Source organism: Mustela nigripes, chromosome 1 (genome assembly GCF_022355385.1).
Source record: "Mustela nigripes isolate SB6536 chromosome 1, MUSNIG.SB6536, whole genome shotgun sequence".
Lineage (NCBI taxonomy): Eukaryota > Metazoa > Chordata > Mammalia > Carnivora > Mustelidae > Mustela > Mustela nigripes.
In genome coordinates, this window is record NC_081557.1 from 201,334,589 (window position 1) to 201,360,705 (window position 26,117).

Genomic DNA, 26,117 nt, shown 5'->3' on the forward strand with positions numbered 1-26,117 from the left:
TTTCACTCCAGCATCCATGCCTTTTCATTCCTATCATAACTGACACTGAGGCTGTTGATGTCTACAATGTGTCTTTCAATGCACCCTATACCTAGTCATTGGTTTCCATTAGGTATTAGTCATCAAGGTATAAATTATTTTAAAAATATAGCTTCATAGAGTCAAATAAAGAACACAAAGAACAAATGCACCACAGACACACACACACACACACACACTACACACCATCTCTTCTATTTTAACATACATTAGTAGCTATTGTTTTGGATTTATAATATGTAGTATCCACATAAAAATATAAAAACATACACATAAGTATTCTATTGACTTTGGATCCAGTAAATGAAGATGTATAAAAGCATAATGATGTGTAAAAGCATCATTTATGAGTATAAATGAGAGGATAAACTTAAGAAATAGGTAATAGTTCTTTTATATCTTTGTTAAGATTTGTCTGCTCTATATATTTTCCACAATGATTTCAAAGGAAATGTACCCAGATATTAAGAAGTGATCTCTCTCCTTCCTTCCTTCCTTCCTTCCTTCCTTCCTTCCTTCCTTCCTTCCTTCCTTCTTTCTTTCCTTCTTTCTTTGTCTCTCTCTTTCTTTCTTTCTTGGAGAGAGAAAGAGAGAGAGCACGCGCAAATGCAAGCAGGGGGAGGGAGGGGGAAGGGCAGAGAAAGAGACAAGCAGACTAGCCTGCTGAGCAGAGAGCCTGAGGTAGGACTCCATCCCATGGCCCTGAGTTCTTGACCTGAGCTGAAATGAAGAATTGGGTGCTTTATCCAGTGAGCTGCCCAGGCACCCCATGATCCCTCTATTCAAATGTTTACTTTGTTAAAATAAAAAACAATTTTATTAAACTGTAAGAAAATCTGTGTTCTCTTGAGTTTTTAATTATTTCCCTCTTTGTGGACATAAAAAAGGTATCAACGCATTTAAATGAAAGAATGAGAAAAATGTGGAAGTAAGGTTGCAGATATAAGGGTGAGTTACATAATTTAAATTCAGTGAACCACTAGAAATGTAATGGCAATGGATCTGAAATACTCACTTTTTCAGTAAATGCCGAACTTGGGTTCTCAAGACATTTTTAACCAATTAGCTTGCTCAATTGACTAAGCATCTCCTACCTCATTTACTTGAATAAAGATGTAGCAGAGGAACTTCAGCAAGATACAGTGATTTTATAATGGCATACAGATGAGGCAGAAACAAATCCTCAATGGAAAATAACATAGAAAGCAATATGACACCTAGGAAAATTAGTGTAGCTGTTTTCCCAATTTAAAAGCAAAACCATTGAAATTCTCAATTTATTTAAATATTTTGGCAAGAATCAAGACTCAAATATCAATAATTTAGTTGAAAGATTAGGTGGAACAAAAGCCTCTAACTTTAATTCTCTAAAAAAAATTTTTTGTGTTAAGATGTCTTTTTTTTAATTAAATGTACATGCATTTTTAAATAATGAAAAAAATATTTAAGAAACTATTATTCTTTCATTATTATGAAGTAAACTAGTTAGTAGGTGAGTTGTAAAGAATATGTGGGATTAAAAAACTCAAAGAAAAATGTACCAAAAAATACATTAAAACATACATGAATTTAATTTTAATGACCTTGAAAGAGTAGTTTTTAAAAGTCTTTTTTTTTTTAATTTAAGAAATACTATGATTGAGGATTTTAAAATGCTAGAAGCATAAAAAAGTTTGGGGAATTTATCATCCAGGATCAACAACACAATTTCCTGAAGACTTTAATAAGTTTGTTTACTTGTAAGACATTTTTTTTCCACATGATAAGATAAAATTATCTTTGTTAAGAATTCTACTGGCTTTTTTGAGTAAATATGATAAAAAAAATTGAAGTTTTTTTATGAGAAGAATATTATTATGAACAAATTCTCACAGCTGCTCCTCTCTTAAGTCTTTGATTTTAAGCCAGAAATATAAGTGACGAAAACATTGTCATTGAATTTGACTGGGCTTTCAAAACAAAACCAAAAAATATAGCTAGGTCTTTGAACAAGACAGATAACTTCATTTGAAAAAGAATATGCATTTGGCCTAGGCTCCCTGTCTCTTGAAAGCTGGTCTCCATGTCTGACTAACAGCCTCTCCTCCAACTGTCTTTGCCACCTTCAGGTTTCCACCTTGTTCTCCAGGGTGTAAATAAGAAGGTTTTATCTGTATTTTGAAATACACTAAGTTACTCTAATATATCTTTACTCCTTGAAGTCCTAATAAAAAAGTAAAGAAAGAGTTTCCTCCCTTAAAAATGAAAGGTAAATAGATAAAATCTCAAGTAGCAAGTTATATTGAGTCAAGAGGTACCTAGGCTTCTTTTGCTAACTCAGCTCCCTTTCTGAAACAAGTTCTTTCTAAATCTGACACCATCTGAGAACTCTCTAAAAAAAATATATATAACTTTTGTGGTGTTACCACAGAAATTTCCTGAGTTTTCACATTTGTTTTTTAATACCTGGGAAAATTAAAAAATACAGACTCCTTAACTTACAGCACACTTAACTACATTTGTAACAAAAATAAAAAAATTTTTTTTAAATGAATTATGCCAAAGTCTAGAATGCTGACAGCACTAAGTGTTGGTGAAGATGTGGAGTAATAGAAACTCTCATGCATTGCTGGTGGGGATGCATAATGGTACAGGCACTTTGCAAGACAGTTTGGAAATTTCTTACAAAACTAAGTATATTCTTATCACATAACAATGTGTTCCCTGGTGTTTATCTTAGGATGTTGAAAACTATGTCTACACAAAAACTTGCACACAACTTTTTTCATAATTACCAAAATTTGGAAGTAACTAAGATATCCCTTATTAGGGATCCCTTAGTGAGTAGACGAATAAACGATGCTACATCCAACCATTGGAATATTCTAATGAACTATCAAGCCATGAAAAGACATAGAGGAAACGTAAATGCACATTACTAAGTGAAAGAAGCCAATCTGAAAGGGTTACATACTGTATGATTCCAACTATACGACATTCTGGAAAAGACAAAACTAGACAGTTAAAAAAAAATCAGTAGTTGCCAAGGGTTAGGGGAGAGAGGGATGGACAGTCTGAGCACACAGAATTTTTAGGACAATGAAGATACTCTGTATGATATATTAGTAGTAGATATATGCCACTATACATTATCCAAATCTGTATAACAATGTATAACAACAAGAATGACCCAAATGTAAACTATGGACTTAGAATAAAAATGATGTATCAATATAAGTTCTTTAACTGTAACAAATATACCACTCTGATAAGGGAAGGTATGAATTTATGGGGCTAGAGGGCATATGGAAAATCTCTGTACTTTCTGTTCAATTGTGCTGTGAACCTATTTTATATAGTTATTATCTCAAAAAGTTATACTTCAAAATATAATATTTTGAGAAAAGGGTATAAATTTGAAAACTATTTCATCATATAAGGAAAATATATATTTGCAATAATTGATACTTCAAACTACTAAAAACTACTATAGATAGTAAATGTACATATTTTAATTCTCCCATAACTTCAGAAAACGTATATATTAATATTTAAAGATTTAGATATCTGGTCTCTGTATAAGAAATTGAATACCTGTATTATTACTCTATAATACCTCATTGTTTTTGAAACATTTTAGTATTATAAAAAGGAAAAAACCCTCTCTAAATGGTTCATATGAACCACGTTTTTAGCGTCTTCAAATACCATTTTGCAGCTAATTCCCGAATGACATTTTGCAGTCATGCAAATTCAGACACAAAGCAGGTCCCACTAACTAGGTAAGCAGTGGATCAGCCACAGAGTGAACATTTTTAACTCATCCATGGACCAAGTTACAAATTTCTACATGTGACAGATCTTTAAAGTTGCTTAAGCAAATCAAAGTTTTGATTTATAGTTAAATTTGCAAATATTAAGGATCTGTCCACAAAATCAAGGTGGAAGAGAAAGGAAATTTTTCAATATGTGACATTGAAAAAAAGAGGCAGGAACCTTGTATATGGCATAAAGGAACACTACATGAGATCAGTCTCCAGTTTGAGGAGGAAATAAACATGGATTTTGAGAAATGCTGGTTAGCAGCAAAGTCCAGTCACCGTATTAGGATGAGTAGGATGAGTGCTGGGGTCCAGATCTGTGGTCAGCTGACCTGACTGAGAGGTACAACTCTGTCACCACTGAAACCTATACCCTTGGGGTAGTGAACTGACCTACTCCACAGCTCAGATTCTTTACTTACAAGTTGGGAGAAGTGACATCACATAGAATGATTCCCCCCACCCCAGCTTTATTATTATTATTTTTTTTTAAACTGATGTATAATGAAAACAGTGTTGTGTTAGTTTCAGGTATGCAATATAATGATCCAATAATCTCAAAACATTTCTCAGTGCTCATCGTAAGTGTACCCTTAATCTCCTTTATTACTTTACCCCTCCCCCACCACCCACCTCCGAGTAACACCTTAAAGAATGAAAGCTTTTTATAGAACAATGTTCATAAAAGTTTGTAAATTATATAATGATATAAGTAGTAATATAATGATATAGGCACCTAAGGTTATGAACTATATATATAAATTACTATGCTATTTATCAGTATAAATAAGACAGAATTCCTTACCAAGGATGAACTCCAACTGTGGTTCATTTGGAGTCTTCTGAATACCTATAAATAATGAGTAAGAATTCAGATGAAAGGTATTTAACTTATTATCAAAAATATGTCAATACATATTACTATGCTTCACCCTGCCCAGAATGTATAAATACATTATTTGGCAGAAAGAATTACCTCAGTTAATTGTCCAAATTTATAAGCAGTCCATTTTCAGGGAGTACATATTTGTAGCAGAACTAAATGTGGCTAAAGTTTTGACTGATCTACTTAGCTCTTCGGCTATAAAGAAACTGAAAAAAATAATTGTTTTTTATAGCTTTGACAAGTTTAAAATGTATTATTCAATTGTTATTTTCTCTTAGATGCATGTAGACAGAGGCAAAGCCTTTAAAAAGATGACCTCACAAAAGTACTCTCTTATATAGATTTTTCTTTCAAATCAGTCCAGCCTGCTGTAAATAGTAAATTATTAATTAAAGAGCTATCTCTAATAAGGTGATGAAAGACATTATGGTGGTGGTTATTCTGCCAACTTACTGATAGCTCAAATCAATGTTCTGATAAATGTCTCTATTCCTTTTTTCTTGATTTTTAAGAAATCTAATAACATTGCTAAATGATTTAGAGTGAAGTGAAGGGATAGTCTGAGAACAAAAGTAGGGCTGAGAACATGTAGTGGTTACAAGGTAGCAAGATCAGGCTGTGGCAAGTGATAATGTGCTATAAGGTGATAATGTGGATATCCGATGGCCACACACATCTCAGGGGCTTCCTAAACAAAAGTGGATGAGAACTTGGATGCCACTTATTATGACTCATGGATGGCTAAACTAGCAGATAAAATTCATGTAAAAGTGAATCATTTGGTAATAAATGTAAGGACATTACTAAAATAATTTTCTTATTTATTTCTACTGGTATATTTACCAAATACAATTTAAACTTACTACTAATACATTGTTAGAACTACCTCTTTGTATAAAAACTATTTTTATTTGTAAAAAAAAATAATTTAACACTTTATAGGTTAACACTTTAAAAAATATTTTATTTCGTTGTCAGGGACTATAAGAGAGAGAGCAAGCACACAAATGGGAGAGGTGGATGCCTTAGTTGCTCAGTCCCATGTGGGCTCCCCGCTCAGTGGGGAGTCTGCTTCTCCCTCTCCCACTCCTCCCCGCCATTTATGTTCCCTCCCTGGCCATCTCTCTCCATCAAATAAATAAATAAAATCATTAAAAAGACAACAACAATAAAAACAAACAAACAAACAAACAAACAGGAGAGAGATGCAGGCAGAGAGAGAAACAGACTCCCCGCTGAGCATAAACTTCCCCCCACACCCCCCAGCCCCCATGTGGGGCTGGATACCTGGACTCTAGGATCATGACCTAAACCAAAGGCAGATGCTTAAGCAACTGAGCCACCCAGGCATCCCCAGAGTTAATACTTTTTTGCATGATAACCATTTATTTTTTTTCTCCTGTTGACATTTAACAATACCATGGTTAAAAATTTTACACTTTCCAAGAGAGATGAGAGTGACAATCATTAGGTCAATTTCTGTTCTAAGTAGTGTGATTTTTTTTTTAAAGTTATTAACTGCTGTAAGCTTTGACAACCAAATTTCTTAGAAAGCTTTTCCAACCAATACTGTTTTCTAAAGATTATTTTTATAATGTAAATTAAAGTCTTCTGAAAAGAAAAAACACAATTCATATTAAAAAATAAAACAAACTCTAGAATTTTAAGCATGAGAGAAAACACAATTTTTCCAATGATTTTAATTACTTGAGTAGGACAAAAACCAATTCTAAAGCCCAAATCTCCTTGCTTTCAGGTATAGCATTGACAATTTACATGTCTAGGGTAACTGTTGTGCCCTAGTGCTTTTAACTTACATGCTTTTTATTTTTATTTTTTTTTAAGATTTTTATTTATTTATTTGACAGATAGAGATCACAAGTAGGCAGAGAGGCAGGAGAGAGGAGGAAGCAGGCTCCCCGCTGAGCAGAGTGCCAGATGCAGGCTCCATCCCAGGACCCTGGGATCATCACCCAAGTGGAAGGCAAAGGCTTTAAACCACTGAGCCACCCAGGTGCCCCTACATGCTTTTGATTTTAAAGAGAACATTTCTATGTTAAAAGAATAATTCCTTTAAAAATATTTATTTATTTATTTGACAGAGAGAAACACAGTGAGAGAGGGAACACAAGCAGGGGGAGTGAGAAGGGAGACCTGAGCTTCCCACTGGCTTCCCACTGAGCTGGGGACCTGAAGTGGGGCTTGATCCGAGGAACCTGGGATCATGACTTGAACTGAAGGCAGATGTTCAACAGCTGAGCCACCTGGCCGCCTCCCCCAAACAATAATTTACATGAGATTATATAAATGCTAAATACAAGTTGTACTTAAAAAGTATTTATTAATGCCTTAATACACATTCAGGAACTTTGTTCTACTTTGTGATATTTAACCATTTCATAAACTATCATCTATCTCACTCAAAATAATGGGGTGCCTGGGTGGCTCTGCAGGTTAAGCCTATGATTTCAGCTCAGGTCATGATCTCAGGGTCCTGGGATTGAGCCCAGCATCAGGCTCTCTAAACATGTGTGTTTAGTTGATCTAATTTGCATTTTCAGAGAGTTATAGAAAAGGGAACATACACTTACTTGTGAACTGGAAGTCCCCAGTATCATTTGCGTGAGGTGTGGGAAGAAAGTGCTGGCCTTCTTCTGATGCTCCTTCCTCTTTGATTTCCATGATCAACTTTCACACTTATTTAATCTTCCAAATTTCTGTGTCCAAATGTTACTGACAATGATTCCTGGTTTAATATAGATGTTTTTCACATTAAAGGTCTATATTCCACTATGAAATTCTGCATTTAGGAAATAGAAAAAGCAAAAATCTAGGTTATTTCAGAGTTCAGTATAAATAATTAAAGATAGGTATAAAATTACAGATTCCTTCCTGCCTATCTCACTTTTATTTTTAAGACCAACCTACCCACTTAGTGTGTCATAAACTCTAAGTTAAATGGGTATTCTCTATGCAATTATTTTATTGTCACATGAGGGATTTGCAGATCCTGAAAGCTGTATTCTTTCTCTTCTAGTTCATTCTGTAAAATAGTAGATAGCAATAGGGGGTGCTAACTTAATATGCATCAAATTTAGCAGCAAGAGCAGATAACATCTTGTCAAGACATTAGCATGTGTTACCAAGGTGGATATTACTATTATTCCTTCCATTAGAACTATGCTTTATGCTCATGCCTCCATCCACCTTTGTTAGAACATTATTCATGAGCACGTAAAGATAATTTGGCATGATACTCTTCTTCCAATTTGAGCCAACAAGTTGTACAAGAGAGTTTCCAGCCTCATCATTATCCATAGACTCTCTTGCTTCTTTGCCTGATTAAGTTTTAATTGGTTAATGATCAGGGTATATGGTGAAAAGAATGAATCATAATTCTAAACAGCTAAAGCTCAAGGGGAAATGAAAATAATGGTAACATGAAAGTCAGCATGGGAAAAAAAGACTCTCTAAGAATTTAATACCCTATGCAGATAGCCTCAAATAATTTCAAATTTATTTTGACATTTAGCCTGATATACATGACCAAGAATGAATTAGAAAAAAGATCAATGTTGTTTTGAGTCAAGTTACCACCTGAATTAAAATGTATAAAAAAATCTTTAAATGTCTGCCCAATGTTATTTAAAGAGATAGCGACAATCAGGTTTGGTTTGGAATAATGATTTGGTCTCCAACTTCACTAATCCACAGCCTTAGTCTTTGTTGTTTTAACAAAGCATCTTCATTTGCAATTCTGCTCTGGTTTTTAAAGATCCTCTGGCAAAAATTAAATCCAGAAAGCATCTTGAATCTTTAGAAAATATTATAATAAAGTTGCAGATAAATACACATTCATTTTTCAGGATACAACCAAGAATTAAAAGCCTGGGTAAAGGGCCATTGTGCTATCAATTAGACCAAATCCATCAATTTGAAAATTTATATATATATATATATATATATATTTTTTTTAAGATTTTATTTATTCGTTTGACAGACAGAGATCAAAAGTAGGCAGAGAGGCAGGCAGAGAGAGAGGCAGGCAGAGAGAAAGGGGGAAGCAGGCTCCCTGCTGAGCAGACAGCCTGATGCAGGGCTTGATCCCAGGACTCTGGGATCATGACCTGAGCCTAAGGCAGAGGCTTTAACCCACTGAGCCACCCAGGCACCCCTGAAAATTTATATTTTAAATTAAGATAATGGTTTCTATTTTTTTATTTTCTATTTTTAAATTTTTTTTCTATTTTTTAATTTCTATTTAAATTTTGAAGTTGCCTCTTATAAGGACAGACACATATTCATGGAACCATGTTCTATGACAAATTCATTAGCATTAGTGGGATAATATCCGTGGAAGACGGCCATGCATGCGGGACTTGGATACAAGGACTTTGTTAACTTCCTTATATTTCTTCACCAAAAACTCAATCCCTAATCTTGATCAGTTATCTTAAAAATTGAAAAGGAAACCTAAATAAGGCAATATGGGTAAATCCTAGCAAAACAATGGCCTAGCACACTATGGTGAATAATTCATAAAATAAATGTAAACTCTCTGTGTGAGTGAGTGTAAACTTTTGGGTGGAGGGACAGGACTGAAGATGCCTACAAACACTAACTTGGTCTTCTTACAGGTATATCTCACTCATTCAAAACTGAAAAATAAATTCATTTTCACAGAGAATGAAGCCAAATACATAAGACATGGATCATATGACAACCTGTTATGATTTTAATCATTTTCATTCTACCTTGGTTGCATCTGAGGAAAAATTTCATATATGATACCGACTAACAAGGGACATTCCTCAGAAAGAATCAGTTATGTTACTAGAAAAGCTCTAGATAACCACTGCATTTTCTTGGTGGTAAATACAGCATTTACCTACAGTTATGGTTAAGTACAATAGTTCCTTTTCTTTGTCTATTTGGAAATTTTTTGGTTGGGAGATCATGCACAAGAATAGATTTAATTTTTACATACCACAAATATATTTTATTTTATGATTTTTCCCCACAATTATATTTTAAAAAGTCAACTAGAGGACTAAACTTAATTCTTAGAGCAAAAAGAAGCTGCATGAAATATACCTATTATAAGAGAGTGACATGATTATATTTGATTTTTAGAAAGTTTACTGGATGTCAAAGTAGAGAATGTACTAGAAGGTGGAAACTTAATAAAGTAACAAGCTTGTTTGGAGGTTATTTTAATATTCTAGGAAAGGAAAATAATAAAAAGAATCTAGGTCAAAATAGAAACAGATGACGAGAGAAGAGAATCTGGATTCCAAAGAAAATTATTAAATGGGGTAAAGGGCTATTTATTAAATGGAATTACCTAGCCTTAGAAATGGAATTAGAAGCACTTTAGAATTGAAATGATGAAAGAGAGGAATTTCAGGTAAAACCAATAAATTATGGACTATTAAACTATCTGGAAGTATAAAGGAGGAGGGATTTGGGGCACCTGGGTGGCTCAGTGGGTTAAAGCCTCTGCCTTCGGCTCAGGTCATGATCTCAGGGTCCTGGGATCGAGCCCCACATCGGGCTCTCTGCTCAGCGAGGAGCCTGCTTTCTCCTCTCTCTCTCTCTCTGCCTGCCTCTCTGCCTACTTGTGATCTCTCTCTGTCAAATAAATAAATAAAATCTTTAAAAAAAAAAAAAAAAGAAGGAGGGATTTTAGTAAAGGATGATGAGTTTAGTTCTAACAATGTGGTTTTTGAAATGTCTTAAAATACTCAGAAAACCATTTTCATTCAGAAAACAGACATGAATCTGGATTATAAGGGTGATATTAAGTCTCTAAAAGCATATTTCTAGAAATCATTGACTAATAGTGGAAATCAAAGATATGCATAAAGTCACTGAAAGCAAGTGCATCTAGTGAGAAAAAAGGATGACTGAAGATTGAACCTTAAGGCACAAAACCATTCAGGGGCATGAGAAGAGAAATTAGCTAGTAAAGGCACTGGCAGTGACAGGAGGAGAAGCAGAGAAGAACAACTGAGGAAACAATGTCATCACTCTATTTAATGGGTGTTTCTCAAGTAAACAAGGTCATTAAATTAAGAGAAAGTAGCTCCCAGCCCTTCTTAACCAGAAAGCCTATCTGAGAAATTGAGTCTACCTTGCAGTAGTACCTTCTCTTTCTGCCCAAGCAAGGGAGCCTAGAATATCTTCTGATGACACCTCCTGGAAGATTTATAGACTTAAGGTACTCAAGCTGAGAGTCTGGCAGACAAAGCTGATCACCCCCAGAGCAAAGCCAGTATAAAGTGTCCCAGTGCTACATAGAGACAAGGGATTAATTCACAGACAAGGCTGAGGTTAGCTCCCATTCCTCTCAACCAGAGAACCTGTTTGGGAAATTGAGAGTAAATAGAGCAGCCCCTCCCCCTACTGCCTAGTCAAGGGAGCTGAGATATACTGTAGAGGTTTTCTTCCAGCTCCATCCAAACTGAAGGCCTGGCAATTCCCAGAAGCTGTGTGGACCCGTGGCACTCGAGCTGAGAGATGGACAGTCAGAGCCAATAGTTTGCAGAACAAACTTAGTGGCCGTGCTGTGTTTAGTCAGGGAACTTGGGGTGGGGGTTGTCTTGAGTTAAGAGAACAACAACAACAAAAGCTTTAGGATTCAGAGCTGCTTTTCCCACTGCTCCTGGGAAGAGAATCTAATTTGTAACCCCACTTATCTCTAATACAACTTTCAGTCTGTCCAACTAAGGAACCTAACCAGAGCATGGGGAAATCTGCATAGCTCATTCAACAGCCCAATATACAGTGACACTTGAACAGAGAGCACAGCCTGTGGCTTCCCCTACCTGCAGAGCAAAACTAGTAACCTCATCTGACCAGGGAATTCAGTGCACACTCTGGCTTGATTCAGGTCCCCAAACAAATTATACAGGTCCAGAGCCCCATTCTACTGCCCTGCCAGGCCAGGGAAGTCAATTCATAGCTCTACCCACTCTCAAATATTGAACCCAGTCCTGACCATCCAGTAAGCCTCACCAGAGAATCCAAGCAAGCATGGAGCCCAATCCTACAGCTTCAGTTGGATAGGAAACCAAGCTCATAATACTATAAAAATATTTTCAGCCAGTGGCACTCACCGCAGACACTCCCTTCAGAATTTGCTCCCCAAAAGACCATAATAGCAGGCCCCACCTGCCCAAGGACATTACCAGAAGACAAACCCAGAAACCCAAGCTGAGTTGACTATTGAAGAGCTGTCTCTACCAAAGAAAATTTGTAAGTCTAGGAGAGGAGCTTAATTATTAAAATAAATAAATAGCATTAATAAGGACACAAAGATTAAACACACACACACAAAAAAACAGGTAAATATAACATCAACATCACCACATCACCAAAGGAAATTAATAAAGTTCCAATACCTGACCCTAAATAAATGGAGATCTATGAACTGTCAAATAAGGATTTCACAACAATCATCTAAAGAAGTTTAGTGAATTACAAGAAAGCACAGACACACAACTAAATAAAGTTAGAAAAAAATGCATGAGCAAAATGAGAAGTTGGATAAGGAAATAGCTACCATCAAAAAAACCCACAATTAAATGGAAATTTTAGAGTTGAAAAATACAATAACCGAACTGAATAACTCAATAGAGAGTTTTAAAAGAATCTGACCATGCAAAAAAAAAAGAAAAAAGAAATCACTCACTTGAAGGATAAGACTTTGAAAATTACCAGTCAGAGAAGGAAAAAGAATTTTAAAAAGAATGAAAAAAAGTGAAGAAAGCCTACATAAATTATAGTAGAGAATAAAAAAAAAAATATGCACACTATGAAAATGCCAGAAAGAGAAGAGAAAGAAAAAGTCACAAAAAGTTATATATGTGTGAAGTATCATGGCTGAAAAGTTCCTGAATCTGGGGAAAAGAAAAGATATGGACATCCAGATCCATGAAGCCCAGAAGATCCTAAAAAGTTAAACTTAAATAGGGTTAAACTGAGGCACAGTATAATTAAATTGTCTGTAGTCAAAGATAATGAAAGAATTTTAAGAGCATCAAAAGAAAAGAGAAAAGTTATATACAAGGGAACCCCCAAAGAGTATTAGCAGATTTCTCAACAGAATTTTTTCAGGGCAGGAGAGAATGTAATGATATATTCAAAATATTGAAAGAAAATAACTATCAGCCAAGAATTCTATACCCGGTGAAGTTATCCTTCAGAAACAAAGGAAGGAAAAAGAATTTACTAACAAACAAAAGCTGTGGTTATTTATTACCACCAGACCTGCCTTACAAGAAATGCTAACGGGTATTCTTTGAATGAAAGTTAAAAAATATATATATATTGGGTACCTCAGGGGCTCAGTCAATTAAGCATCTGCCTTTGGCTCAGGTCATGATCCCAGAACCCTGGGATCAAGCCCCATTTTGAGCTCCCTGCCTAGAAGGCAGTCTGTGTCTCCTCTGTCCCCTTTCCTCATTCATGCACTTTCTCTCACACACAAAAATAAATAAATAAAATATTTTTAATAAAAGAAAACTAATTTAGATAATAAAAATATAAAAAGTGTAAATCTCACCAGAGATTTAATGGTAAATATAGAGTCATAGATAAATTCTACAATCTGGTAATAGTGGTGTATAATTCACTTACAATCCTAATTAGAAAGTTAAAAAAAAGTAGTTTAAAGAATCATAAATACAATGATCTCTTATGAGGAACACTATTAAAAAACAAACAAACATGTAAATTGTAACAGCAATAGTCTAAACTGTGAGGTGGAAGAGAAGTAAAAGTGTTAATTCAAAAACTCTATTGAAGATAAATTTTTATCAGTTTAGAGTGTTATAAATTTAAGGTATTTCAAATTTTTCTAAAATATATTTTTAAATTTAAACTTAAAATAGAAGTTTAAGATCTTTTAAGATTTTCTACCATAAGGAGAAATCCTGTAGTAACTACTCAAAAGAATATGACAAAAAACTCAAAGCATACAAATACCAAAAAAAGAAACTTAAAAAACACAAGATAAAACAACAACAACAATAAAACAAGGGGCAGCAGAACTATAGAACAACTAGAAAACTATTGACAAAATGGAAAAAATAAGCCCTCACTTACTAATAATTACTTTAAATGAAAATGGATTAAATTCTCCAATAAAAGACACAGAATTGCTGAATGGTTTTTAAAAATAAGATCTATCAATATGCTGTCTACAAGAGACTCACTTGAGCCTTAAAGACAGAGAATAAAGGGATGGAAAAAGACATTTCAAGAACATGATAACCAACATAAAGCAGGGGTAGCTATAATTATCAGACAAAAAAGACTTTAAATTAAAAATGGTAAAAAGAGATAAAGAAGATCATTATATGGTGATAAACAGATCAGTACATTGAGAAAATACAACAATTGTATACACTCAATACTGTAACATCTAAATATATAAAGCAAAATAAAACTGAATCAAAAACAAAACAAAAATAAAAACAAAGCTAAAAGGAAAAATCAACAAAAATACAATAATAGTTTGGGACTTTAATACCCCACCTTCTGCAATGGATAGATCATCTAGACAGAGAATCAGTGAGGAGCAAAGTGGATTTGGACAATATTACAGACCAAATGGAATCATCAGATATATACAGAACATTATGCCCAATAATAGCAAATGTTTTGTTTTTTTTTTTTTTCACAAGATGACATGGAACATTTTTTAGGCTAGACCATGTGTTTGGGCACAAAATAAGTCTTAGCAAATTCAAGAAGACTAAGACTGAAACATCATGAAACTAGAAATAAAAAGCAAGAAGAAAACTGGAAAATTCACACATGGAAATTAAACAACACTACCCTGAACAGCCTATGATTAAAGAAGAAATTAAAGGAGAAATAAAAATGTTTCTTCAGACAAATGAAAAGGGAAACACAACATACTAGAACTTGTGAGATGCAGCAAAAGAAGTTCTAAGAGAGAAGTTCACAAAAATACCTACATTAAGAAGCAAGAGAGATCCCAAATAAACAACCTAACCTGTACTTTAAAGAACTAGGAAAAGAAGAACAAACAGTCAAATTCATTGTAATAAAAGAAATCATAAATATTAGAGCAGAAACAAATGAAATAAATAACAAAAAAATAGAAAAGGTTAACCAAGAGTTGGTTAACTAAGATTAACTAAGAGTTGGTTCTTTCAAAAAGTAAACAAATCGACAAACTCCTAGCTATCAAGGAAACTCCTTTCCTAACAAGGAAAAAGGAGAGAGGACCTGAATCAAGAAAATTATAAATGAAAAAGGAGACACTATACCTGATAACACACAAATTCAGAGGACCATAAGAGATCATGTTGAGAGTGCCTGGGTGGCTGAGTCATTAAGCATCTGCCTATGGCTCAAGTCATGATCCCAGAGTCCTGAGAATAAGCCCAGCATCGAGCCCCCTGCTCAATGGAGTCTGCTTCTCTCTTTTCCTCTGCCCCTCCTCTATGCTCTTCTCTCTCTTTCTTTTTCTCAAATAAATAAATAAAATCTTTTAAAAGAAAGAGAGATCATAATGACCAACTGTATAACAATAAACTGGAAAACCAAGAAGAAATGGAAAAAGATTCTTAGAAACATACAATTTACCAAGACTGAATAAATAAGAATAAAAATATGAATAGACCAATTACTAGTAAAAAAATTTGAATCAGTAATCAAAAGTCCCCCAATAACAACAAAAAAGCCCAGAACCAGATGTTTTCACTGGTAAATTTTACCAAATATTTAAAGAATTCACTCCTGTCCTCCTCAAACTCTTCTAAAAACTTAAAGAGGAGGGAATACTCCCAAACTCATTTTGTAAGACCTGTGTTATCCCAATACCAAACCCAGAAGAGACAATACTAAAAACGAAAACTACAGGCTAATTTCCATGATGACTATAGATGCAAAAATTTTCAATGAAACATTAGCTAAACCAAATTCAGCAGCACATTATACACCATGGCCAAGTAAGGTCTATTCTTAGGATGCAAGGATAGTTCAACATATACAAATCCATCAATGTAATAGAACACATTAGTAGAATTAAAGGAAAGAATCACATAATTTCATGTAACAGGTGCAGAAAAAACATTTGCAAAAATTTAAAATCCATTCATGATAAAAACTCTTAAATTAGTCATAGAAAGAACATAACGCAATACAATAAAAACAAAAAATGATAATCCCATGGTTAACATCATAGTCAATGGGGAAATGTTGAAACTTTCCTCTAAAATCAGGAATAAGACAAAGCTGCATACATTCATGACTCCCATTCAACATAGTTCTAGAAGTCCTAGCTAGAACAATCAGGAAGAAAAGGAAATAAAAGGAATCAGAATGGGAAAAGAGCAAGTAAAACTCTCTATTTGCAGATGACATGATTTTATAAATAGAAAATCTTAAAAACTCAACCAAAAAGCTGTTATACCTAATCAATAAATCAATACTGAATTCATTAAAGTTGCAAGACACAAAATTAGCATTCAAAATTCAGTAGTGTTTATATATACTAACATTGATTTTTTTAGAAGTTTATATTTAGTTGTTTATTAGGGGGGGATAGAGTTGGGGGAGGAGTAGAGGGAGAGAGACAAGCAGAGTCCATGCTGATCATAGAGCCTGACTCTGTGCTCAATCCCAGGACACGAGATCATGACTTCAGTCAAAATCAAGAGTCAGACTCTGAGAAACAAACTGAGGGTTTTGGAAGGGAGGGGTGTGGGGGGGTTGGGTGAGCCTGGTGGTGGGTATTATGGAGGGCATGTATTGCATGGAGCACTGGGTGTGGTGCATAAACAATGAATTCTGAAAAGAAATAAAATAAAATAAAATGTTTTTAAAAAGTCAGATGCTTAGGGGCGCCTGGGTGGCTCAGTGGGTTAAGCCGCTGCCTTCGGCTCAGGGTCCTGGGATTGAGTCCCGCATCGGGCTCTCTGCTCAGCAGGGGACCTGCTTTCTACTCTCTCTCTCTGCCTGCCTCTCTGCCTTCTTGTGTCAAATAAATAAAATCCTTAAAAAAAAAAAGTCAGATGCTTAACTGACTGAGCCACCCTGGTGCCCCAACCATGAATTTTCTAAAAATGAATGAATGAATGAATGAATGAATGAATGAATAAATAAATCCCATTTAAAATAGCATCAAAAACAATAAAGTACTTAGGAGTAACTTTAGCTAAGGAGGTGAAATTTCTCTACTATGAAACCTACAAGACATTGATGAAAGAAATTAAAAAAGACACACATAAGTGGAAAGATACCCCATATTCATTCATTGGAGGAATTAATATTGATAGAATATCAATACTATCAAAAGTCATCTATAAATTCAATGCAATTCTTATCAAGGTTCCAATGGCATTTTCTTTACCAAAGTAAAGAAAAAGTACTAAAACATAGATGTAACCACAAAAGACCCCAAATAATCACAGAAATCCCAAGAAGAACAAAGTAGGAGATGTCACACTTTCTGATTTCAAGCTATACTAAAAAGATATAGTCATCTAAACAGTGTGGTAATGTAAAGACAGAGCAATAGACCAATGGAACAGAATCAAAAGGCCAGAAATAAATCCAGAAATAAATATATGATCAACTAATACTTGACAAGGGAGCCAAGAATATTCAATGGGAAAAGACAGTCTTTTCAATACATGGTGTTGGGATAATTGGATATTCATATGTAAAAGAATGAAACTTGGGGCACCTGGGTGGCTCTGACAGTTAAGCTCTGACTCTCAGATTTGCTTCAGGTCCTAATCTTGTGGCTTATGAGATCAAGCCCCATGTTGGGCTCCACACTCAGAGGGATTCTGCTTAGATATTCTCTCGCTCTGCCCCTTCCTCCACTGTCTTTCAAATAAATAAATTTTAAAAATGAATAAAACTTAACCATTATTTTACACCATTCACAAAAATTAACTTAAAATAGATTATTAAAGACTTAAATGTAGGAAACCATGGAACTCCTAGAACACATGGGAATAAAGCTCCTTGATGTAGGTCTTAGTAATGAAATTTTGGATATGACACCTAAAGCATAAGCAACAAAAGCAGAAATAAGTGAGTGGGACTCCATTAAACTAAAAATCCTCTGCACAGCAGAAGAAACCATCGATAAAGTGAAAAGATAACCTATAGAATAGTAAAAAATATTTGTGAACCAAATATATGAAAAGGGATTAATATCTAAAAATATGTAAAAATCCCATACAATACAACATCAAAAAACAATAATAATCCAATATAAAAAATGGGTAAAGGACCTGAATAGATATTTCTCTCAAGAGGGTATATGAAGGCCAATAAGTAAATGAAAAGATGCTCAACATCACTAGTCATTAGAGAAATGCAATTTAAAACCACAATGAAATATCACCTCATGTCTGTTATAATAGCCATCATCAAAAAGTTAAGAGATAACAAGTAATGCCATAAATGTGGAGAAAGGGAACCCTTGTGGGAACTATTGGTGGGAATGTAAACTGGTATAGCCACAATGGAAACCAGTATGGAGGATCCTCAATTAAAAAAAAAAAAATAGAATTACCATATAATCTAGCAATTCAACTTTCTGAAATATATCCAAAGAAAATTAAAACATTAGCTGAAAAAGACATCTGCACCTTCATATTCATAACAACATTATTTACAATAGCCAAGACTGGGAAACAACATAAGTGTCCATAGACAGATAAATAAATAAAGAAATTATGGAATGATATATACAATAGAATGTTATTCAGTCACAAAAAAATAAGACAATCCTATCATTTGTGGTGACATGGATTGACCTTGAAAGCATTATAAGTGAAATGTCAATGAAAGACAAATACTATATGATCTCATGTATATCTCGAATCCAAACCACACACACACACATACACACACATAGAGAAAAAGATCAGATTTGCAATGACTAGAGGCAGAGGGTAGGGGTCATGAAATTGGAGGAAGGTGGTCAGGAAGTAAAGACTTCTAGTTATTAGATAAATAAGTACTAGGGATATCATGTACAACATGATGACTACAGCTAAAACTGATATGCAATATATAGGAAAGCTGTTAAGAGTAAGTCCTATGAGTTCTCATTATACAGAGAAAGTTTCTTTTTTTTCTTATTTTATTTTATTTTTATTGTATCTATATGAGAAGATGGATGTTAGGTCTACCATGGTAATTATTTCAATATATAAAAATCAAACCATCATGCTCTACACCTTAAACTTATACAATGATGTAGGTCAATTTTCTCTCAATAAAACTGGAGAAAATAAAATAATATAGAAAAAAAGCGATGGCTTTTCTTAAAAAGAATGGGGATACTTGAGCATATATAAATGCTGAGAGGACATGGCCAGAAAAACAAAAGAGAAATTAAAGATTAAGGAGAAAGATGATTGATGGGGCAAGAAAAAATTAAGTTATATAATCTGCTGTAATGAGAGAAAGGGGGGTATGAAGATAAAATGAGGCATGATTTGAAAAGTATGAACAGAAATGAGGATATTCTTCCCAATGCCCTAATTTTTTCCCATTCAAAAGTAAGGCATGCTTATGAATTATGGAATGCAAAAAATTTCTCAACCTGACTTCAGAAGCACAATATATAAAGGAAATATTAATAAATTTGACTACATTAAAATAAAAAAAAATTCCATAAGTAAAAGATACCATAAAAAGTGAGGTAACAAATTATATACTAGGGAAATTTATTTGTAATGCAGAAATTTCAGCTTCATTTTAGAATATACAAAAATGTAAAGACTATTATTCCCACTATAAACTCAAGAAAAAGCTGAATATATAAAAATCACAACTTTTCCTTAACTACTCTGAAAGCAGCAGTCTCAGAGGAACCAACTAGCCTGATATCTAAGAAAAAGTAAATGCCTTCATGGAACAGAGCTTCCCTCCACAGAAGAAGAGATGTCAGCTGGTATGAATTCAGCCAGAATATTTAATGACTTACTGAAAGTCAAGAGTGGGCTACTATCAAAGTCCAGAGATACTTGAAGCCATAAACTCAAGGGTAATCTGCATTCACTAACAGACTTTTCTTTATCCTCACTAGATGCTCAGGAGAAAGACTGGAAACAAATTGGGAATCTGGATAAAGCATCCCTTGGTGATTCAAGCCTGTGAGAGGGAAGCTGGCAGTCTCTGAAGACACACCACTTGGATCATCCTCCCTGTAGACCAAAAACTGCAGACTGTTGTCACCAGGGCACAAGTGAAGATTCATTGCAGTCAAGAGAGATCAGAGATTCTCTGATACTCTATTGCTAAGAGAAGGACAGGACCCCTGAGAAAGCCTTATCCCCAAGACCCAAGAATACAGATTTTGCCTAAAGTCAAGGCTGAAGTAGTACAACAGAGAAGGTCTCTAATCCCAACTACCAGTCCAGCAAACACTGGACAACTAGTAGCAGCAGCCTACCACGGAGGGAGGCATAAAAGCATGAACACCGAACCTCTGTTAGGTAGAAGCTATGAGGAAAAGCCTGAAATAGAGAGTGGAGAACAAAGTCTCCAGCCACTCAAATGCCACTCTAAGTACAAATGAGTGCTTGAGTAATTTGAAACTGGTGATGCATGGAAGGTAGCCATACCAACAACAAAACCCAAACCCAGGTCAGTCACTGACTAGGTTGACTCAAATTAAAGACTTAGTAGAAAAAGAGAAATTCCCACTACCCGGCATAAGTACTATTTATTTCATATGTATTATCCTATATACCACACAAAGAAGATGAACACAAAGATAAAGATGAAGACAAAGAAAAATAGTTAACAGAAAAGGAGAAAAAAAAAGGCAATCAAGAGAACCAGATTATATGTTTATAAAAAATAAAAAAATTAAAAAAAAAATAAAATAAAAAATTAAAAAAAAAAAAAAAAAAAAAAAGAGAACCAGATTCATATGCGGCCCCAATGTTGGAACTATTAGAAATAGAATATACCAAAGACTCTAATGGGAAATGTGGATGGAGTGCCTGCGTGGTTCAGTGGGTTAAGCCTCTGCCTTTGGCTCAGGTCATGATAGCAGGGTCCTGGGGTCTGGTCCTGCATGTGGCTCTCCGCTCAGCAGGGAGCCTGCTTCTCCTTCTCTCTGCCTGACTCTGCCTACTTGTGATCTCTCTCTCTCTCTCTGTCAAATAAATAAATAAAATCTTTAAAAAATATGAGTAACTTGCATGATCAGATGGAGACTTTTAGCAGAGATAGAAACTACTGGAAATGATTAAATGCAAATCCCAGGGATATAAAACAAAAACAAAAATAAAGAATGGCTTTAACAATCTAATTAGTAGAAATGATACCATCAAGGAAATAATCAGTGAACTTGAAAAGAGACTAATAGAAATTATCCAGACTGAAACACAAAAGAAAGAAGTGAAAAGGCATGAGAACATTCAAAAACTGTGACACAATTATGAACAAAAATGTATGTATTATTTGAATCTCAGAAGAAAGAAAAAGACATGATATGTATTTGAAGAAGCTGTAGCCCAAGATTTTCCCAAAATCTTAAATATCAACACACCAATCTAAAAAGTACAGAAAATACTAGAGTAATGACATATACCTACACCAATAAACAAATAAGCAAACAAACAAAAAATTCCATCTATATTGTATTCAAGCTTCTGAAAAATGAAAATAAAGAGAAAATTTTAAGACAACCAAAGCAAAACAAAACACAAATTACACACAGAGCAACAAAAATAAGAAAATATTTTGTATTTCTTGTTAGTACATAGGTGACATTGAAAGTTCTGAAACAAGGGGCGCCTGGGTGGCTCAGTGGGTTAAAGTCTCTGCTTTCAGCTCAGGTCATGATCCCGGGGTCCTGGGATCGAGCCCTGCATTGGGCTCTCTGCTTCAGCAGGGAGCCTGCTTCCTCCTCTCTCTGCTGCCTGCATCTCTCTTACTTGTGATCTCTGTCAAATAAATAAATAAAATCTTAAAACAAAAAAAAAAGAAAGTTCTGAAACAGGAAAAACATCAACTCCAGATTTTTTAAAAGTAGAAATAACCTGTAAAAATTTGGAGGGATAAAGACTTTTATCCAGACAAATACAAACTGACAAATTCATTATCATCGGAACTGCACTGCAAGAAATAACAAAGGAAGCTCTTCAAGCAAGACATAACAGATACTTAGATCTCTTTTGTATCTCTTAGATATGAAAGAAATGGAGAGTGCTACAAATGGTATAAATGAAAGTAGATGTTAATTTCATCTTTTCTGACTAGTGACTATAAAAGATAATTGCCGAAGGCAGAGGCTGGCACACTTCTGTGAAAGACAGATAGTAAATATTTTAGGCTTTTTGGAATACACAGTTTCTGTCACAACCATTCAACTCTGCTATGGTTGTGTAAAAACAACCACTGACAATACATAAACAAAGAGGTGTGATTGTGTATAATATTTCATTTGTAAAAGTAATTAATATTCAGGATTTGGTCTACAGACCAGAGTTTGCTAACCACTGGCCTAAAGCAAAAATGGTAGCGATATATTAAATGCTTATGACATGTAGAAAAAATATATATAACAATAGCAAGAAGGAATGACAGGGATGATTGAGGAGTTATTGTTGTATAGTTCTTACACTAAAAGTATAGTATGCAATTATATCCCTGAGATATTTGAAGGTAGACTAATTAATAAAAACATTTATGGGGGCGCCTGGGTGGCTCAGTGGGTTAAGCCACTGCCTTCGGCTCAGGTCATGATCTCAGGGTCCTGGGATCGAGTCCCGCATCGGGCTCTCTGCTCGGCAGGGAGCCTGCTTCCCTCTCTCTCTCTCTCTCTGCCTGCCTCTCCATCTACTTGTGATTTCTCTCTGTCAAATAAATAAATAAAATCTTTAAAAAAAAATATACCCCTGGGGATAAAAATATATGTTTATAAAAAATAAAAAATTAAAAAAAAAATGCTAAAAAAAAAAATAAAAAAAAATAAAAAAATAAAAATAAAAACATTTATGGTGATTTGGGGAGTAATTACTAACTTTTAAAAATAAGATTAAATAATAAGCCAATCATGGAGGTAAAATGGAATAACAAAAAAAACAAAATAAATTTAAAAGCAGAGGAAAAAACCAAAAACCAATGGCATAGAGAATACATAGTAAAAGGTTTGTTTTTAATCAAACCACATCAATAATAACATTAAATGTAAGCTACACACACATAGACACACACACACACACACCAATTAAAGGAAAGAAGATTATCAGCGTGGATATTAAAAAATGGATTATATGCTTCATATTTATAATTAAAAACAATGACATGAATAGGTTAAAAGTAAAAGGACTGAAAAAGTTACATCATGGAATCACTAATCAAAAGAAAATTGCAGAGACTATATTAATACCAAATAAGATAGATTTCATGTAAAGAATATGAGCATTATATAATGATAACATGGTTATTAACTAAGAAGATGTAACAATCTTAAAGGTAAATGTACTTAACAGAACTTCATAATATATGAAGCAAAAACTTAAATACTTCTCAAAGGAGAAAAAATAAAACTTAAAGGAGAAATAGATAAATCCACAATGATATACTCAGAGATGCCAACATTCCTTTCTCAACAATGGACTGGACAAGTAGACAAAAAATCAGTGAGGATATATAATACTTAAATAACACTACCAACAACTTGACCTAATTGACAGTTACTACAAATCTCGTTCAACAACAGAATATACACTTTGTTTCAAAGTACACATGGAATATTTACTGAGATTATATCCTAGGTTGTAAAACAGACCTTAACAAACTAAAAAACTGTGTGTGTGTATGTACATTTATATCAAAACCAGTCACTACACTACATAACAAAATGTGCTTAGAGGGAGATTTATAGGATTAAATGCTTATGTTAGAAAAAAATTCTCAGGTCAATAATATAAGCTAAAAAGCAATTCTACTTCTAAGGTTATAGTCTAGAAAAATTCTTGAAAATGTATACCAGAAGACAAAGGAATCTTCATATTAAATCAACTTCAATTAAAAAATATTGAAACAGGCTAAATGCCCTTCAAATGCCCTTATGCCTAAATGTCCATAGGAAAATGGACAAATACATTGTAACCTATTCATTTTATACAAAATGGATCTTCATTTCATATATCAACATTAATTAACTTCGCAAAGTATAAAGAAAAGAGGAGAAAGAATGAGGAGGGGCAGGAAGACACAGAGAGGGCTATGATTGTACTTATAAAAAATTTTAAAACACGTGAAATGATACTCTAGTTCTATGTTGTGTAGGGATACATAAACATGGAGTACAGTCACAGAGATATGCACGATAAACACTAAAATCAGAATCTTTATGATGTTTGGGAGGATGAGTATAAGGGATGTGATCAGAAAGGGGAACAGAAGAAACTTAATAGTTTGGGGAAAGTTTCATTAAACTGAGTAGTAGGTAAAAAGTATTTTCTATATTTTTCTTTATATCCCTGGTATGTCCCAAATTCTCATTGTAAATTTAATTAGCTAAAAAGGCAAAGTCATGTGTTGAGAGGAAGTGGGAAGGAAATTGGGTAGGAGCTTGGAAAAGAAAGGTAGAGTTTGGGTTTGCCTTTAAGAATACCAGATGAGGGAACAATGGGGGCAGACTTATGGGTCCAGCAGGGCCTAGAGACCACAGATCTGTAGTGGTCTCAGCCTGACTATCTCTGTGGCTTTCTCCAACCATGCTCAGCAGTATCATTGAGGAGGATAGTTTAGTTGACAGTGTAGGGGTTTGGCCTGCTGGTGCAGTGAGAGAAGAGTGCAACCAAGAATATAATAATACAAATATGACCAAACCGCTTTTAGACTGGAAGGGGAAGATGTAACGATACTGGAAGATGAGAGAATAATTCAGGTCTGAGTGATGAGAAGTCTTGGGGACTGCCACAGGCATACATGAGTCGCAGAAATTGTGTGGTATTGTTGGTCACTAGCACTAGTAAGAAGAAAAAGTTGTGCATCGTGAGTATTCAGGGGTTATCTCCATGGAAACTGAAATCTCCCAAGAGGATAGAAGGTAGGACTGGGAACTAGGGGAAGACAATGTCTACTAGGAAAATCTTCTTCCTGGAAGAAAGCAGGAATTTGGCCAAAGAGCACAGTAAAAAGGGTAGAAGTGTGGTACAGCTAGACATCCGCAATCTTAAACAAGGTCCTAACAGCTTAAAGGGCCTCTTGTGACTACTAGGAACATAGCAGCCCTGCCTCCAGTCTCTGTAGTATATGGCCAGTCTATATTAGAGCAGGCAGCCTGGAAGAAGGAAACCCCAGAAAACCAGGTTTCCATTAAGACCAAGAGACTAAGGAAACATTTTCTGAAGAGGTAGAAAGTGAAAGAAACATTTTGCATAGGAACAGAAGACCCCAAGGATATTATGTGACATTTTAAAAGTGAAAAGATCAGGGGAAGATTGAGTCACGGCCAACTAAGCCCATAACAAAATAAGGATGACACAAGGGGCAAACGACACTGGGCGGGAGGTGCGTGTGGTTTAGGTGGCATCCCAGGATGACAGGGAGGTAAAGCATCATACGATGGGCTGTGCTCAGGTTCTAAGCGTACCTCTGGTTAAAGATGTTCCCTAGCCTGTTCAGGCTGAGGTCCAGTCAGGCATTGTTGGAGGGTTGCTGTCACTATGTACCTGTGGCTTTTGTTTAGGTTTCCAAACAGTGCTTTGATGTAAAATGTTGAATAAATGATTATTTCTATCAATTTCAAAAATAAACAGAACAGCAATGCTCTATTATGGTGATGGTATAGCCTTTCAGTAGTTAACCCACTAAAAATGTGTTCACTTCATGCCAGTATCCCAAAAGTTCTGAAGCCAGGACATTCTGATCAACCAGATATATTTCACAATGCCAGATCACTTTACCCTCTGCACTCCCCAAATTTACAAGATGATGGACAAGGCTTATAAGGATCAGCCATATGCTATGTAAGAAGAGGTAAAACCAGGTATATGATGCAGATGGGGATTTACTCAGATTCTTTTTCCTCACTGGAAATGTCAGGGTACTTTGAAGGCTACCATCTTTGTAGTTTAATGATATTCAAAGTTCTGCAACCAGGCCCCTATTCTCACTAACAGGGATTTATTCTAATTTACATCATTTGAAAGGAATAGAAGAATTGAAAAAATGGTATCAGATAAAAGGTTCCTTTTGTGGAAAAAATGGCATAAATTGGCAAATTTGATATTTCACCTGAAAAAAAAAATATCAGGCATGTATTTAAGGTCAAGGCCTTCTTTCCTAACCCATGAGGCCCTTGACTAGGCAGAAGATAACTGCTGTTAGAGCCACGAATTAACATTCAGGGGCAACAT

General features: G+C 34.7%; 1 protein-coding gene across 5 annotated transcripts in view; it reads right to left on the bottom strand.

The window, feature by feature from the left end:
* Nucleotides 1-26,117, bottom strand: part of INPP4B (inositol polyphosphate-4-phosphatase type II B) — an 822,310-nt gene that overhangs the window by 363,861 nt on the left and 432,332 nt on the right. For all 5 annotated transcript variants that reach the window (XM_059378706.1, XM_059378698.1, XM_059378688.1 and 2 more), the window contains 2 exons: nt 7,317-7,525; nt 4,645-4,689 (listed from right to left, as the gene is read on the bottom strand). In XM_059378706.1, coding sequence (XP_059234689.1) covers nt 4,645-4,689; nt 7,317-7,407 — 136 coding nt within the window. In that variant the 5' untranslated portion in view covers nt 7,408-7,525. The remainder of the gene's footprint in view (nt 1-4,644; nt 4,690-7,316; nt 7,526-26,117) is intronic.